The sequence below is a fragment of the Caloenas nicobarica genome, chromosome 9 (assembly GCF_036013445.1).
Source record: "Caloenas nicobarica isolate bCalNic1 chromosome 9, bCalNic1.hap1, whole genome shotgun sequence".
Taxonomy (NCBI): Eukaryota; Metazoa; Chordata; class Aves; order Columbiformes; family Columbidae; genus Caloenas; species Caloenas nicobarica.
The window spans coordinates 18,703,422-18,717,875 of NC_088253.1; the positions used below are offsets into that span (position 1 = coordinate 18,703,422).

Below are 14,454 nucleotides of genomic sequence, written 5' to 3' on the forward strand. Positions count from 1 at the left end.
TTCTACTGTGATTGATATTACTGTGACTGACCCACCTTAATTCCCTCTTTAAACTTCCATCAACTCAAACTGTTTAACAGAATCATTTATTTAATGCAGAACCGATGTTACGTTTTTTAATACAGGGGCACAATCATAAGTACCAGAGTTTTCTCAGGTTTGTGTTATTGTGGAGTTTACAGGTGCACCAAAGAAAAATGTATGATGCTGCAGTAAAACCCCAACTTTTAAGAAGTGTGTCAATCTTTAGAATAAATTGTGCTAGTGTGTTATTGTGTTCTAAGTCTTTATTCCAGAAAAAGCTAAAGTAAACGCTTCCCACATAAAAATACTGAGGGGAGATTTGTTTGGAAATGTAACGTACTATGCCATCTTGCATCATAGCCCTTCTCCCCAAAGCCTTGATCCTGAAAACATTTACAGAAAAGTTTAACAGAAGGGAATTTCACAAGAAAATGTGTTTTGGAAGAAGATGCAAAAAATTGTTGCCTAAGTATTCTGGAAGTCTCCCGCTGGTGGTTGAAGTGACGTTGAGAAGCGTTTCAGCCTGGCTGCAGGATGGAGAGGCAGAGCCAGGGCTCTGTGCCCCTCCTCCAAGACCCCTGTCAGTTCTGGGAGATTATCGAATTGAGGGAGAAAAAATAAAGATTTTGATGTGAAAAATGAATGTGTTGGTAACTGCTTGAAATGTAAAGTTTCTGCTTTAGAAATGGTTATGGTCTTAGTCACGTTAATACACTGTATAAATTAACTAAACTGATACTTTCTAAGTCATTTTTTGATCCTAAATATGTGTTTATTAACGCAGGCAAGAAGACAACAAGACCCTAGTCCTGGGTCTAACCTGGGAAGTGGCGACGATCTCAAACTACGTTAATCAACAGCAGCAGGCGTATCGTGGGTCTGCACACATGCATTGCTTCTACTTGGCAACGGATTTAATAAAAGACCAGAAACTGTGATAACTGGGTATACTATGGTCTGTTTCCTGACCTGCGGCAGTCAAAATCACCCTGAACTGCCATGGTTTGCACTATGTTTATGTTACAATACCTGCATTTCCCATTTTAAGCATGTAGCCAGTGGCAATTTGAAATTTTGTTTTTCTATGCAAACTTATTTTTGTTGGCACTATTTTAGTGAAATGGAAACTTATGCAGCTATAAAACCATGTTTCTCAACTGTAATAAAAATTGTCACTTAAAAATAGGTCAAGATATTACAGATTTAGAACTTCTTTTTTTGTTTTTATTTTTTTTTTTTTGTAAACTGCTGGAAGCCAATGCATTCCAAGCTTAATTTTTTTAATATGGGCTTTTGGAATTTTGATTGTCCTTATTGTGCTCCTGCTTTATTTTAGATACGCATTCTTATCTTTCTCTCAGTTTTCTTTTTTTTTTCGAAATTTGCAAGACCTTCTTAAAACTGCTGACATTATTTTGCATTATTTCCAAGCTAAACCCAGTGAATCAGAGCTGTTGGAATCGGTTTTCAAACTTAGTGGGTTTGTGAACGTTACAGTTGCAGTATTCTTTTAACTGCTAACAATTCATTGGTTCCACTTTTTAAATGATAAAATCTTAAAATGTATATTTTCATGCATTAATGCAGTCTGGCCCAGTATCCGTCTTAGATTTTATTCTGTAACAAGTGAGTTTGGGTGGTTATTATCCCCCTGTATATAGTACGTTACTGAAACTCCTAGGAAGTCGCAGGCTGGCTTCTGTTTTATTCAGGGATTTTTTTAAAATAGTTCTTAAAAGGGATACTGCAACTCTACAATCAGATTCAACAGCATGTTAAACTGGGAACAAAAGTGATCAGCTGCCAAGGTGATATGTATTAAATCATGTTTAAGATAGCTGCTTTAAGTATATTTTATATCTTAGGCTTTTTGTAAAGTTGCGCTGAATGGTGAAAAGTTGAGATGAGGTTGTGTGCAGAAAATCTCATACTGTGCATAGGACACTTCTAATAAATCTTATGCAAATTAAGACTACGTTGCAGTATATATTGCATTTTCTAACAGGGTAAGATTTGGGACGAGTTAATCTCTGTGAATTACCTTGTTTTATTTGGGGTGATGGTGAATGGACTTGTTCCAAATTTTTCATTGCGTCCAATATTTGAAGAAAATTGATTAGAAATGTGGTGTCATTTGGCTTTGTTAAAATGTGATGCTTCCTGTACAGCCTGATTAATTAAAATGTCAATTAAATACCTTTTTAAAATAGGTGATCTGATTTCAGTATTTTAAGAATGATTTTGAATGTAGAAACTCTGTATGGTTAGAACAGTTAAATCTTTATTAAATTCTGTAATTAAGATAATTACATTCCTTACTAATGGCAAAACAATAGATGCAAAAGAGGTCTTGCAAAAATGTAAACAGATGTCGATGTGAAGGAGAATCTTTGTATGTTAATAATATGGATATTTAACATTCACTTAAAAATGTCCATAACTATGAACTGTGAGAGTGTCATCAAATAGAAATATTTTGATACTTCAATTTAAATGTGATTCACCTGAACGATAACCTTTTCACTCTGTGGCCACGTATTCTTCTTGCTCCCCTTCTCCCCAAAAAATAATTTTTCTGAAGTGTTTCTGCAATGAGTTATTTAAGGGACACACGCACGCATCCCTGGCCTCGGATCTTCTCTGCCATCTGTGTATTTTTGATGGAATAGTCTGAAGATTTATTTTAAAAGGTTTTCCTAACGTTTCAGACAGTGGTTTAAAACCATAAGTACACAGGAAATTATGCTATCAGATATTAACGTTGCTATCTTTGTGTAAATACTGAATTTTCCCTATCATCATTTAGCATTCTGCTGCTTTCTATATCTTAATGCTGGCATTAAGATCACAAGCCCTTACCCTCTGCTGGTTAGTGCAGACTTTTTAAAGTGCATTTTAAGTTATTGATGCAATTTGATATTTTTCATGATTTCTATTTAAACTGAAGTTGCATCATCTTTTCTTGAATTCATCTCCTGTAAGAGTTGCCTTAAGCTACAGGATTGCTTTTGCTACTTTTTGTGTTGTACGTTTAACTTTCATAATAAACTTCTGTGTAGTGAAAACACGTTGCTGTAAATTTATTTCTGGCACCCTGGTATTCCATGCTTATGTATTTCGTGTTTATGGGGTGAGTTTCCAACCCGCTGCCAGTGCCAGGCTGTCCCTGGTTAAAGCAGCAGTGACATCCAGTGGTCACTTAAAAGAACCCAAACCTCCCCGTATTCAGGAGGGGTGTTAATGACTCAAAACCTTTAATGTAAGGGCATACAGTGGGGAAAATGCGGATTTCGCTGCCCTAAAACTCCTGTGTTATTTTGTGACTGATATGTCCTGCTTACTCTGAAAGCGTATATCTATTTAAGGAACACTAAGAAATTCTGTGGCGTTGGGTTGTGAGTTGTGCATGCCAACAGAAGAGCTTTGGTGATGGGCATGTTGTTATAGCAGCCGTTCAACCTCGCTAATTGTGCTGCTTTGGATGAGGAGGAGGAAAACGAGGTTGTTGGCACATTGAAATTGAGGAAATGGGGAAATGTGGTGAAGTTCCATGCGGAAAATAGGAATGTCACGTGCTACACCTAAAACCCTCTTCTAAAGCCACTGAAATGTAAGGTGGTATAACTTCAAATACCGAATATTGAATGGCAATGGTGGGTGTGTACTGAAATCACATAGAGGATTGGGGATTTTTTAATAACTTGACCTGTTCCCTGCTTTGGGAGTGTTTACATGCAAAAGGACAAAGTATAACCTTATTTCATATTTTTAAAATCTAACTGTAAACAGATGAGAGAGTGCATTGACTGTGACCTGTGGTTCCTCTGCAGATCCCTGCGGCGTGGGAGGGAAGGAGCTTTTGAAACAGACTCAAATGCCAAACGCCGTTGCTCTGATTCCGTGTTCCTGAGGGCAGACGGGATCTTTGCCACCTGCCGTGGGCTCTGCCCTCAAAGCAGCTCCTTTGGAAAGGTGCCTTCAACGAGCAGTTAGAGCTGGGGTTGCTCAGCCTGGAGAAGAGAAGCTCCGGGGAGACCTTATTGCAGCCTTTCAGTACTTAAAAGGGGCCGATAAGAAAGATGGGGACAGACTTTTTAGCAAGGCCTGTTGTGATAGGACGAGGGGTGATGGTTTTAAACTAAAGGAGGGGAGATCAGGCTGGACATGAGGAAGAAATTTTTTACAGTGAGGGTGGTGAAACACTGTCCCAGGTTGCCCAGAGAGGTGGTGGATGAACCATCCCTGGAGACATCCCAGGCCAGGCTGGACGGGGCTCTGAGCAACCTGAGCTGGTGAAGATGTCCCTGCTCATGGCAGGGGTGGCACTGGGGGAGCTGGGAAGGTCCCTTCCAACCCAAACTATTGTGTAACTCATCGGTTTACCCGCAAGTTCATAGATTGATTCACTGTTCTGCCCAAGGTCCATCGCAAGTGGACAAGCACCTCATTCGTTAAGTCTTTTTTGAGTGGAGGCATCTGAAGGACAGAGGCACTTTGTCCCCTGACGCCTCTCACATTGGGTTTGCCTCCCAGGGGCATGAATTGGAATGGGAAAAATCTTCCTGCATGAGGCACCTACTGCAGAAGACGATTTTTAAGACGTTCCCATCCCTTCCCTCAATTAATGTGACTTAGGGATGGACAGCTGTGTTCAATTTGGGAGTGACAGACCCCTGGAAACACTGGAGCTTATCGGAACGGAGGATGTGGGTGCCCTGGAGCCCAACCGGAGCAGGTGAGGTACAGTCACTTCTGGCTTTCTTTTGCTTTTTTAACCTCTTGTAGTTACATGGCTTCTTCCTAACCAGAGAGAATCCAGAGTATTAACTGTTTAGTCCATTTTACTGTAGTTTTCAAAACCTGAACGAATGCGTTTCCTAGTCTCTCTTGAGAGAAATGGCAGCTATCAGCTGCCCTGGGGGGACTCCTGGTCCCTCTTTTGAAAGAAGGAAACTATGAAAAAGAAACTGGTGATGAAAACAGCAGCTTTTGTGTTGCTGCAGGTCTGTGGTGTTTTATCTAATAATAACCCTTGTTCAGGTAAGGGTTGGGAAGATAAATGGAGGAGACGTGGGTTTGGGGAACTCCAAAATTGCGTGGCCTGACAGTGTCTTGGTAGGACTTCTGTATTTTTTGTCTGCCTTTAGTTCAGGGCTCCACTCCGTTACAGATGTATTTAGGAATCCATCCTGCCTGCGCGGAAATAGGACCAGTTTCTGTAAAGTCACATTATTTTGTTACTACATTTCCAATGCAAATCAGAGAAGGACAAAAATGGCTCCAAGGATAAGAATTGCAGTGAGAAGTTTTACAGCAGAGCGCACATTTGCATAAGGCAACATTTCTCATAACTCATTTGCCTGGCATCCTGTCTTCACACCGCCACAAAACATAAGTCCCAGGACATGCATATTCATCAGCTGCTGCACAGCTCGGAGCTGCACAGGGTTTGAGTAACTTTATTAAATAGCTTTCTCAATTACAGGTCAAGATTAGTGAATTTCCAGAATTACCAAGGGCTTATTTCTTAAAGCTCAGGAGTGAGAGAGGAAAAAAGCAATGCAGAAGAGCCGAGCGCTGCCTCGGCCGCTGCCGTCACCCTGTGGTGGGTGTCTGTGGAAAAATCAGGTGCCTGTAGGAGGGGAAGGAGTGGCAAACAGCAATGTTTCTTGCTCAGCTGTATGCTGCTGGCACAGGAATGTTTCTCGCTCAGCTCTATGCTGCTGGCTTGGCCTGTTCCGCAGTTCATCACGGCTCGTGAGACTTTTGCTGAGTCTTTGTCGTTGCCCGCAACTCTTGTGATGAGTAACTCGGTGTTTTCCAGCCTGTTAAACTTGATGATGGTGTCTTGGGGGATCGGGGTTTTCCTGGTGCTCCACTTTCCCTCGTTCCACAGGCTGTAATTCTCTGTTTTTCATGGGAACTAGTGGCCTTATCACCTTCCACCTTTGCAATTCTCTCTCTTCCCCACAGCAGGTGATGGATTAACTTGAAAACAGAAAAAACACCTAGAGCTGGTGAAAAGTTTGCACCTGAAATCTTCTGTCTTTTCTAGCTGTTACCTGCTGGATTGCTGAAAGAGACTGTCCCTGTGAACCTTGCCCGTCTGCATCTCCCAACCCTTCCAGCTTTTGTGATTCATACTGTGCGAAAATCCAGTAAAGCCGAAAAACGAGCAGTGTAGGAGAACTAAAGCTTTTGGTTGCTGTGTGCACGTGGGCTTGATAGCTTCTTCTGTGAAGAAGGGCAATAGGGCTGGGGAAGGGGCTGGAGCATGAGTGTGGTGGGAGCGGCTGAGGGAGCTGGGGGTTCAGCTGGAGAACAGGAGCTGAGGGGAGACCTTCTGATCTCTGAACTGCCTGAAAGGAGCTTGGAGCCAGGGGGGGTCGGGCTCTGCTCCCAGGTAGCAAGAGATAGGATGAGAGGAAATGGCCTCAAGTTGCACCAGAGGAGGTTTAGATTGGATATTAGGAAAAACTTCTTAATGGAAAGGGTTGTCAGGCACTGGAACAGGCTGCCCAGGGCAGTGGTGGAGTCACCGTCCCTGGAAGGGTTTAGAAGACACATAGATGAGGTTCTTAGAGACATGGGTTAGCGATAGTTTTAGGTTAATTGTTGGACTCAATGATCTTGAGAGTCTCTTCCAACCAAAACGATTCTATGAATGTGCTGTTACTGAAGCACACAGCTGGGGTAACAGTGCTGCTGCCGGGATATTTCAGGAGTATTTCGGGGCTTTGGTCCCCCCGCAGCAGTGATGCAGATCACAACTCTGCAGGCCGCGCTCCCTGGGGAGGTGGGGATGTGAGAAGCTCAGGTCTGTACAGGGGAAGTGAGCTATTCACAGAAGAAGCCACACAAAGATGGATTTAACCACAGAGGTTGGGCAGTGAGGCTTTGCCTTTGGGAAGAGAGCGGGTACTGAGCACGTCAGGTTGGAAGAGAAAGTGGAGGTGAGTGGGAGGGAAGCGGGGGGAACCACTGGATTGTGCATTCCCAACACCCAGCATTTATTCTTGCAAGCACTGTTGTGTCTGCCCTCGCTTTAGGTTAGCCAAAATGGTTGTGGGTCTTGGCTGAGTCTTGAGCGGAAGAAGAGACATGCAGTACTGAAGGCTTGTAATTAGTGTAGTGGTTCTGGGTACCAATTACTGGACTTGTTCCAGTTCTATGGATTTGGTGAGAGAAGCAGGAGGGATATGCCTCTGCACGAGCAAGGATGCCGGTGTCTGAGCCCCCTGTGTCCTGCGTGAGCCGATTTCTGTCCCACCCGCCACCTCTGCCTTCAGCTGCAGATACGATCTCGAGTCCCTGTCCTGCTGCAGCGCAGCTGGGCCCTTTGCAGAGGTCTTCTTTCTAATCATATGTCATATCATAAAGCCTTGCAGGAGGCAGGTCTGAGAGGTGAGCGGTGCTCGCTGCAGGGCCTGGCTCCCACCTGGCAGATGATGCTTGGGCAAACGCTGCAGGACAGGGACAGCATCCCTGCCTGAGGGCGCCTTGCTGCCCAAGTTCCTCTGGCGTGGCTGAGCGTTCAGTGGCATTTGCTGGTCAGAAATATCGAAGGAACTGCCAAGGCTCGTGACCTGATCGTTTTAACTCAGAGCTGCAACACTTGGTTCATATTTCGCACAGTCTTGGTGCAGTGGGCTGCTGTTCTCAGCTCCTCAAGGCAGCAGGAGAGGTCGATTGCAGCTTGATGTATGGCTATGGATTTCTCTTCTGCGCATTGTGCTTTAGTCCATAGTAAATGCAGATGCCTCTCTTAAAAATCCTGCCCATCTTCATGTTGAAACTGCCCCCAAACAAGGGCCTTGGGCTGTGTCTCAGCTGCCACAGCAGCAGTTTTCTCCCGTGGCAAGCTTTTTCTCTGCACCCCTCGTATCTGAGCACACATGGCTTCACAGGTCGAGTGACTTTCTGGTGAAACCCCAGGAACTCTCAGCTTAGGGGAGAGCAGAGAGGTTGGCGGGGGGAGCGTAGATTTACTGCTAGATTGCAAACCTGCTCTAGAGGTGTGATGCTGCGGCCCCTTCCCAGCACCATCCCGCTCCTCCATTCCCAGCCCTGACGTCCCGCGGCCTCTGGCTGCTGCCCGTGCCCTGCGGCCACCCGGGGAGCCCGTCCCCAGGGCCAGGAGCCGGTGCCTGCCGGTGCCTTAGGCCAGAATGGGAGGATATTTGGGGATGCTCAGCCCTGCATGTGGGCTGGCTGTGGTCCAGCTCCAGGTCATTTGCTCCGCTTGAGGACTGGGGGCCAGGGCGAGGAGAGAAGGGGGGGGACAGGCGGTGTCGCATGCACAGACCATTCCTGAGCTGCCCAGCGCCTGGGCCGGAGCTGCTGCTGCTGCTGAGAAGCCCCCAAGCCCCTTTCTGGCAGGGATGGCCCTGTCCCAGAGCTGCTCGGCAGATGCTCCCGCACAGAGGAGAGGACAGATCCTCTTTTTGGTTCTGCTTTCAGTTCTGCTCGGCAGAGCACGTGGGGCATACGGCTGCCAGGACCTGGTGTCGGTGGGCCCGTAGGCGCCTGACTCTTCAAAACCACCGACCCCACCAAGGTGCCTTAGTCACCGGCTCCTTCAAACCCTCTCGGGATCTTGCCCTCTGCTTCTGCATCCGTGGCAGGACATGCTGGTGGGACCACAGGGCACCACGCTGCAAAGCGGGACCAGAACCGAAGAGGGAATAAACTGGAAAGTGAGACCCTGCGGTCCAGGAGCATGAGAGATGGCTGCAAAGGGACCAGGAGCGGGGTGGAAAAGCAGGGTCTGCGGGAAGGACCTTGCTCCAGCCGGTCACCACCAGCCAGGGAGGGATGCCAGCCATCCCTTGCGGCTCGCTGGCACAGCACACGGCAGCCAGGAGCTGCCAGCTGTAGCAAGGCCTCTTCTCTTGCCTGCAAACTCGGCTGGTGCTCTGCTGTGATGTACCAGGCTGTTCAGCCTGGAGAAAAGGAGGCTAAGGGGAGACTTTATCACTGTCTACAACTACCTGAAAGGAGGTTGTAGCATGGAGGGGGTTGGTCTCTTCTCCCAAGTAGCAAGTGATAGAACAAGAGGAAATGGCCTCAAGTTGCACCACAGGAGGTTTAGATTAGATATTAGGAAAAAATTCTTCCCGGAAAGGGTTGTCAGGCATTGGAACAGGCTGCCCAGGGCAGTGGTGGAGTCACCATCCCTGGAGGGGTTTAAAAGATGCGTATATAAGGTTCTTATCCCTAGGTTTAGTGATAGTGTTGGGTTGATGGTTGGAACTGATGATCTTGAGAGTCTCTTCCAACCAAAATGATTCTATGATTTGTAAGAGACTTTTAGTTGTGACAGATAGTGGGCCCGTTGAAAAGCTGTCCTTGTTACGGTATTGATGATCTGCCACCATTTTAACACGCTGCTCTGTGTTTTGGTGCTGCAGCCCCACTGCTCAGGCTGGTGGCATTAACAGAGCAGCAGTCGGTGGATGTTTCCGCCTGGTGTGTGCTGTGTTCACCGCCCAGCATGTGGTGCAGGATCCGCGCCCGCTACCTCTCTGAAACAATTTCTTACTCCAAATAAAATATTGGTGAAGTTCAACAGAGATGGAGGGTTTGCACGGGAGACCATCGGCGTGACTCTGTGGCTGTAGCTCAGCTCCCTGCAAGGTGGATTTTTGGTGTCTTACGGCTTTCTGCTATACGGCCTGGATGCCACAAAACAGTGGCAGCAAGCACAGATGTTGGCTTGGGTGCAAAATTGATCCTTTGGGTTCAAGATCCTTTTCTGCCAGGGCTGGGCTGGCGGTGGGGGACTGGCAGAGCGCAGTCCCTGCCAGCAGCACCCATGGCAGTGTAGGGGGGACACCCATGCTCTTCCCGGCTCTCCAAAGGGCTGCGGGGCAGTTGCTCAAATCTGAGATGCGGGAAGTGACGCTGGTGGCTGCTGCGGTCCTGACTGAGCAAAACACGTGCCGAAGCCTTGCCGTGGTCTCCAGCCCGTGTTGGGTGCACGTCACCTTCCTGGCCCTGACCAAGCGCCAAATCACCCCGAAAATCTTTATTCTCAATGGGCTGCACCGTGGGGCTGGCGGACAGGAGGATGCTCTCCTGAAACATGCATCCCCGCAGCCCACAGACGTTCTCTGGACGAGGCTCACGAGATGCTGGAGATTTTGCGTGCAGGTAATTAACCCATTGCAAAAAAGCACTTTCTGCTCTGCTGCCCCTTGGCTGCAGCAGCCGGACAGCCCCTCAACACCCCAGCCGGGCGCTGATGCTGCATGTTCTGCTCATGTCAACCTTGGCTGTGGCTCTGGTGGCTTTCTGGGTGTTTGAAAACATCCTGGCAAGGCATGCTTAGCACAGGAGAGGAGGGGAGACATGCTGAGCCAGGGAAAAAAAGAGGCAGGGGTCTCCCCCAGTGCTGCCAGCCCTTGCCCGGCTGGGGACCCCCGTCCTGGCACCGATGGGTGCAGCATCCCTCTGCCAGAGCTGGGTCCGTGGGTGCTGATCACCTCGGTGGGAACCAGGGCACCCCAATCTCTTGGTTGTGGGTAAAACTCCTTGAAGAGGTGGGGTAAATTCCCCCAGAGAGTCTCAACGCTTCCCCCAGGAGCACAAGCCACCCCCCGCCTTGTTCCTCTGCAACTAGGGGAGCTACAAACGCTTTTTGGAAACATTTCTAACTGCAAACCCCAAATCTTTTCAGCAGGAAATGCACCTCCAAAAAAAAAAAAAAAAAAATAACAGCAACTTCAGAGCTTTATAACAAATACGTTTCCCCCGACCAAGTTTGGGATCTGCTTCCTCCTGCTCGTTTTTTCTGGGCAGATTTCCTTCCACTCGTGGTTTGCGTCGCTGTTAAATCTCGTCGGGAGAGGGCAGCCCGTCTTCACTATGAGCCGCTGGTGCTTTCCCCAGGCACGGCTGCAAGCCCTGGTGCATTTTTGGTCAAGTAAAATTCCAGCATCTCTGCAGATACCGGCTGCTCCCGGACCCCGAACGCAACCTAAAGGTTGCGTTCGGGGTCCGGGAGCAGCCGGTATCTGCCGGGATCTACTGGGATCATAGAATTACAGAATAATTTTGGTTGGTGCCGCTGCCCTCGCCTGCCCCCCCGGCAGCTTTGCTTTGCCCTCCCAGTTATTTAAGGGGTATATTTTAAGCTCGGAGACGTAGAAGGGGCTGGCACGCTCCCTGGATGAGAGCCCCTCGTCAAAACACGGGTTATTATTTTAAAGAGCAAAGCCCCAACGCGGTGCGGCCGGGATCCCTCCTCCACCTGGGGCTGGGATTTGGGGTGATGTGTGAAAACGGGGCGGGGTAAGGTAGAGACACATGCAAAAATCAATTAACTCAGGATTTATTTGTTTTTCCCCAGTTGCATTTGGCATTAATTCACTTTGCTTTCTAATAGCCGAACCTACAGAGGGAATTCAGCTTTTTCTCAATGGTTACTGATCTTTTTATTTTTATTTTTTTTTAGTTTTTAATGAAAGCTCAACCTGTTTTGTTCCTCAAGGTGTTCCAAGGCCAGGAGCAAATTGGAGAAGAGTTTCTGCAAAGCCCAGCTGATCTGCATCCACCTGCTTTCCATCCAGCATCCCTACCCCAGGGGCACGTGTGCCCCGGGCCCAGTTCAAAGTGAGTGCTGGGGTGTCCTTCATGCCCCATTAAATAAATGGGGTACACAAGATTTCTAGCAAGGTATTTATTCTCTCAAGTGTGTTCCTTATGCGTGTCACCATGTATATATCTATATCTATATATACAGTGAGTCGGAGTACCGCCAGTGGCGTGTGATGAAGGATCAGCTCGTGCTCCTGGGAGAGGAAGGGCTAATTTCTCTTTTCGAGCCAATAAAGATGTGTCAGAGGGCTGGAAGGAAGGGGAAAAATTGGCAGCACCTCTGTGCATTTCAGCATATTAAGATGTCAATGTGCTTGGATATTAAAAAAAAAAAAAAAAAAAAAAAAGGCGAGTGAGGCATGAATAATAAATAGAGCAATGTGCAGCTGACTTCAAGGGAAAGCTAATTTCCCTGGGGCTCGCTCCAAACTGTATACATTAAAATCTGGCCTGCTTTGACAGCTCTGTGACCTGAAGGCAGATGCTGGGAAATGCGGTGTTTAGAGCAGAGTCTGGCCAAGGTCCTGCTCCTAAATGTGACTGGGGTTTTCTTTTTTGATGTTCTGATTCCCCCTGCCAGCGATGGCTTGGTCTGCTCGTGGAAAATGAGGTGTGACTACGCCTGTTGGTATTAATATATACTTGTTATATTATATATATTGATAATATATATTGTTGAAAGAGTTGTTTGAAACTGTTATGGACGGCTTTTCTTTGCAGCTGGCTTGGACGCGATGTGTGCTCAGCTGGCGTATGTGGGGTTTTGGAGAGCAAAGCGCGATGCTTTGATGCGCAAAGGCGGCGTCGGTCGGTGCAGGAAGCGGCTCATCAGTGGGTATCAGCTCCGGTGGGAGGTAAAAGACATGGACCTGCTGGAGAGGGGCCAGAGGAGCCACAGAAATGATCCGAGGCTGGAACAGCTCTGCTGGGAGGACAGGCTGAGAGAGTTGGGGTGTTCAGCCTGGAGAAGAGAAGCTCCAGGGAGACATTATTGCGACCTTTCTGTGCTTAAAAGGGGCTGATAAGAAACACGGGGACAGACTTTTTAGCAGGGCCTGTTGTGATAGAGGGGAAATTCAGGCTGAACATGAGGAAGAAATTTTTGACACTGAGGGTGGTGAAACACTGGCCCAGGTTGCCCAGAGAGGTGGTGGATGCCCCATCCCTGGAGACATCCCAGGCCAGGCTGGACGGGGCTCTGAGCAACCTGAGCTGGTGCAAATGTCCCTGCTCATGGCAGGGGTGGCACTGGATGAGCTTGGAAGGTCCCTTCCAACCCAAACCATTCTGTGATTCTATGAAAAGCAAATTCTTGCTTTTCCACCCAAGACCTGGGGCCCCAGAGCAGGCTGGCTCACTCTGGGCTTTATGAAGATTGGATGTTTGCTGGTGACACAAGGAGCAAGTGGAGCAGCTGATGTGAGCATGAGGCTGCTGGTGGGAAGGAGGTGCAGTGGTAAACCTAGAGGAATTTTGGGTTTTCTCTTTTATTTTTTTAAATTTTTTTCTTAATAATATAAGAACCCCAAACTTCCGCGGTTAGCTGCATGAAGGGTTTTCTTAACTGGTGTTTTCCACCCTGCTGCAGGACATTCTGTGTGCTGGGTATTCTGTGCAATGGTGCTGGCCTGCTGCAGACCTCTGCTGGGACATGGTGGGCATGTGGGTGGTGGGGTCAAGCCGGGACGAAGCATCACTGCCCTGAAGGATGGAGCAGAGGAGAGGGGATAGGAGATGGGTGTTCCCCAAGGGGAGGTTTTTCTGCCGCCACCTTCAAGTAGATGTGGAAAAAAGGGCATCTCCTGCCACTCCTGGAGCCTCGACCTGCCAGCAGAAGGACTCAGAGCTGCTTCCAGACCCTCTGGACCCTCTTGACTCTCCATCATTTGTGCAGCTGTACTCCAGCGGATGCATCGCTTCATGGGAGGCTGGCACAGGTCTGTACCCTTGGCTTTTCTCATTTGTTTTTAATTCTTTGCTTATGTTGGGCAATGCTTGACCTGGTGCCACCCATCTTGCATTGTGTTTCCACTGTAAAAATGGGTGATGGTCTGACACAGGGTGGCCGAGTGGGTGGCATCATCTCAGTGTCGTTATCCTCACTTGCCACATGGATGCCAACTGCTTGCACCTGGGGTCTTCTGGGTCTGCGCAAAGGTTCATGTATGGTGGCTACCATCCCAGGGGAAAAGTGGACTTCTCGAGGGATAAAAACCACACTTGGGTGGCAGGACCCCTCTTAAATAATATTGCAAAGCAAATGACCTTGTTACTACTTTCTTCCTTACTGAGTCATTCTTGAGCTTGTTCCGGTAACTTTGCTTGTGCCACTGACTAATTTCTCCCTGAGTCTTTCCCCCATCCTGGCCTTTCAACTGGAAAAACTGGATGGAACTAGGTTGGTTTGGGTTTGGTTTGTTTTTGTTTGGTTGGGTTTGGTTTTTGTTTTGGTTTTGTTTGTTTGTTGTGGGTTTTTTTTTTTTAAACCTGAGCTTACCATGGTGGGCTGTGACTCGGGGTAACTAGGGTTTCTGCTGTAGGTCTGAAACTCACTTGGAAACAAAGACAGAGGGTGTCAGTGGGGCTGTACCCGCCACCCCCAGGGCAGCCCTGAATCTCCCAGAGCGGGACTCGAACCCATGACCTTCCCCTCGCCAGGCCGACACCTTCCCCTCTCCCCCACGGCCCGGGGGCGGGGCGCACCTCCCCTAGCCCCGCCCCCGCCCTCCGCCCCGCCCCAGGCGCGGGCTCGCCTGACGACAGCTGCAAAGCACTTTTTCAGCAGCCGCAAGTGAGGTGAGTCGCAGCCCCGCAGCGCGGGGGGGAGGGGGC

The 14,454-nt window shown here is 48.1% G+C and overlaps 1 protein-coding gene across 2 annotated transcripts in view; it reads left to right on the forward strand.

Annotated features, from left to right (window-relative positions):
• CBFB (core-binding factor subunit beta) overlaps positions 1 to 3,074 on the forward strand; it is a 41,369-nt gene extending 38,295 nt beyond the window's left edge. For both annotated transcript variants that reach the window (XM_065640907.1, XM_065640906.1), the window contains exon 6: positions 809 to 3,074. In XM_065640907.1, the coding sequence (XP_065496979.1) occupies positions 809 to 831 (23 nt within the window). In that variant the 3' untranslated portion in view covers positions 832 to 3,074. The remainder of the gene's footprint in view (positions 1 to 808) is intronic.
• The last annotated feature ends 11,380 nt before the right edge of the window (positions 3,075 to 14,454 follow it).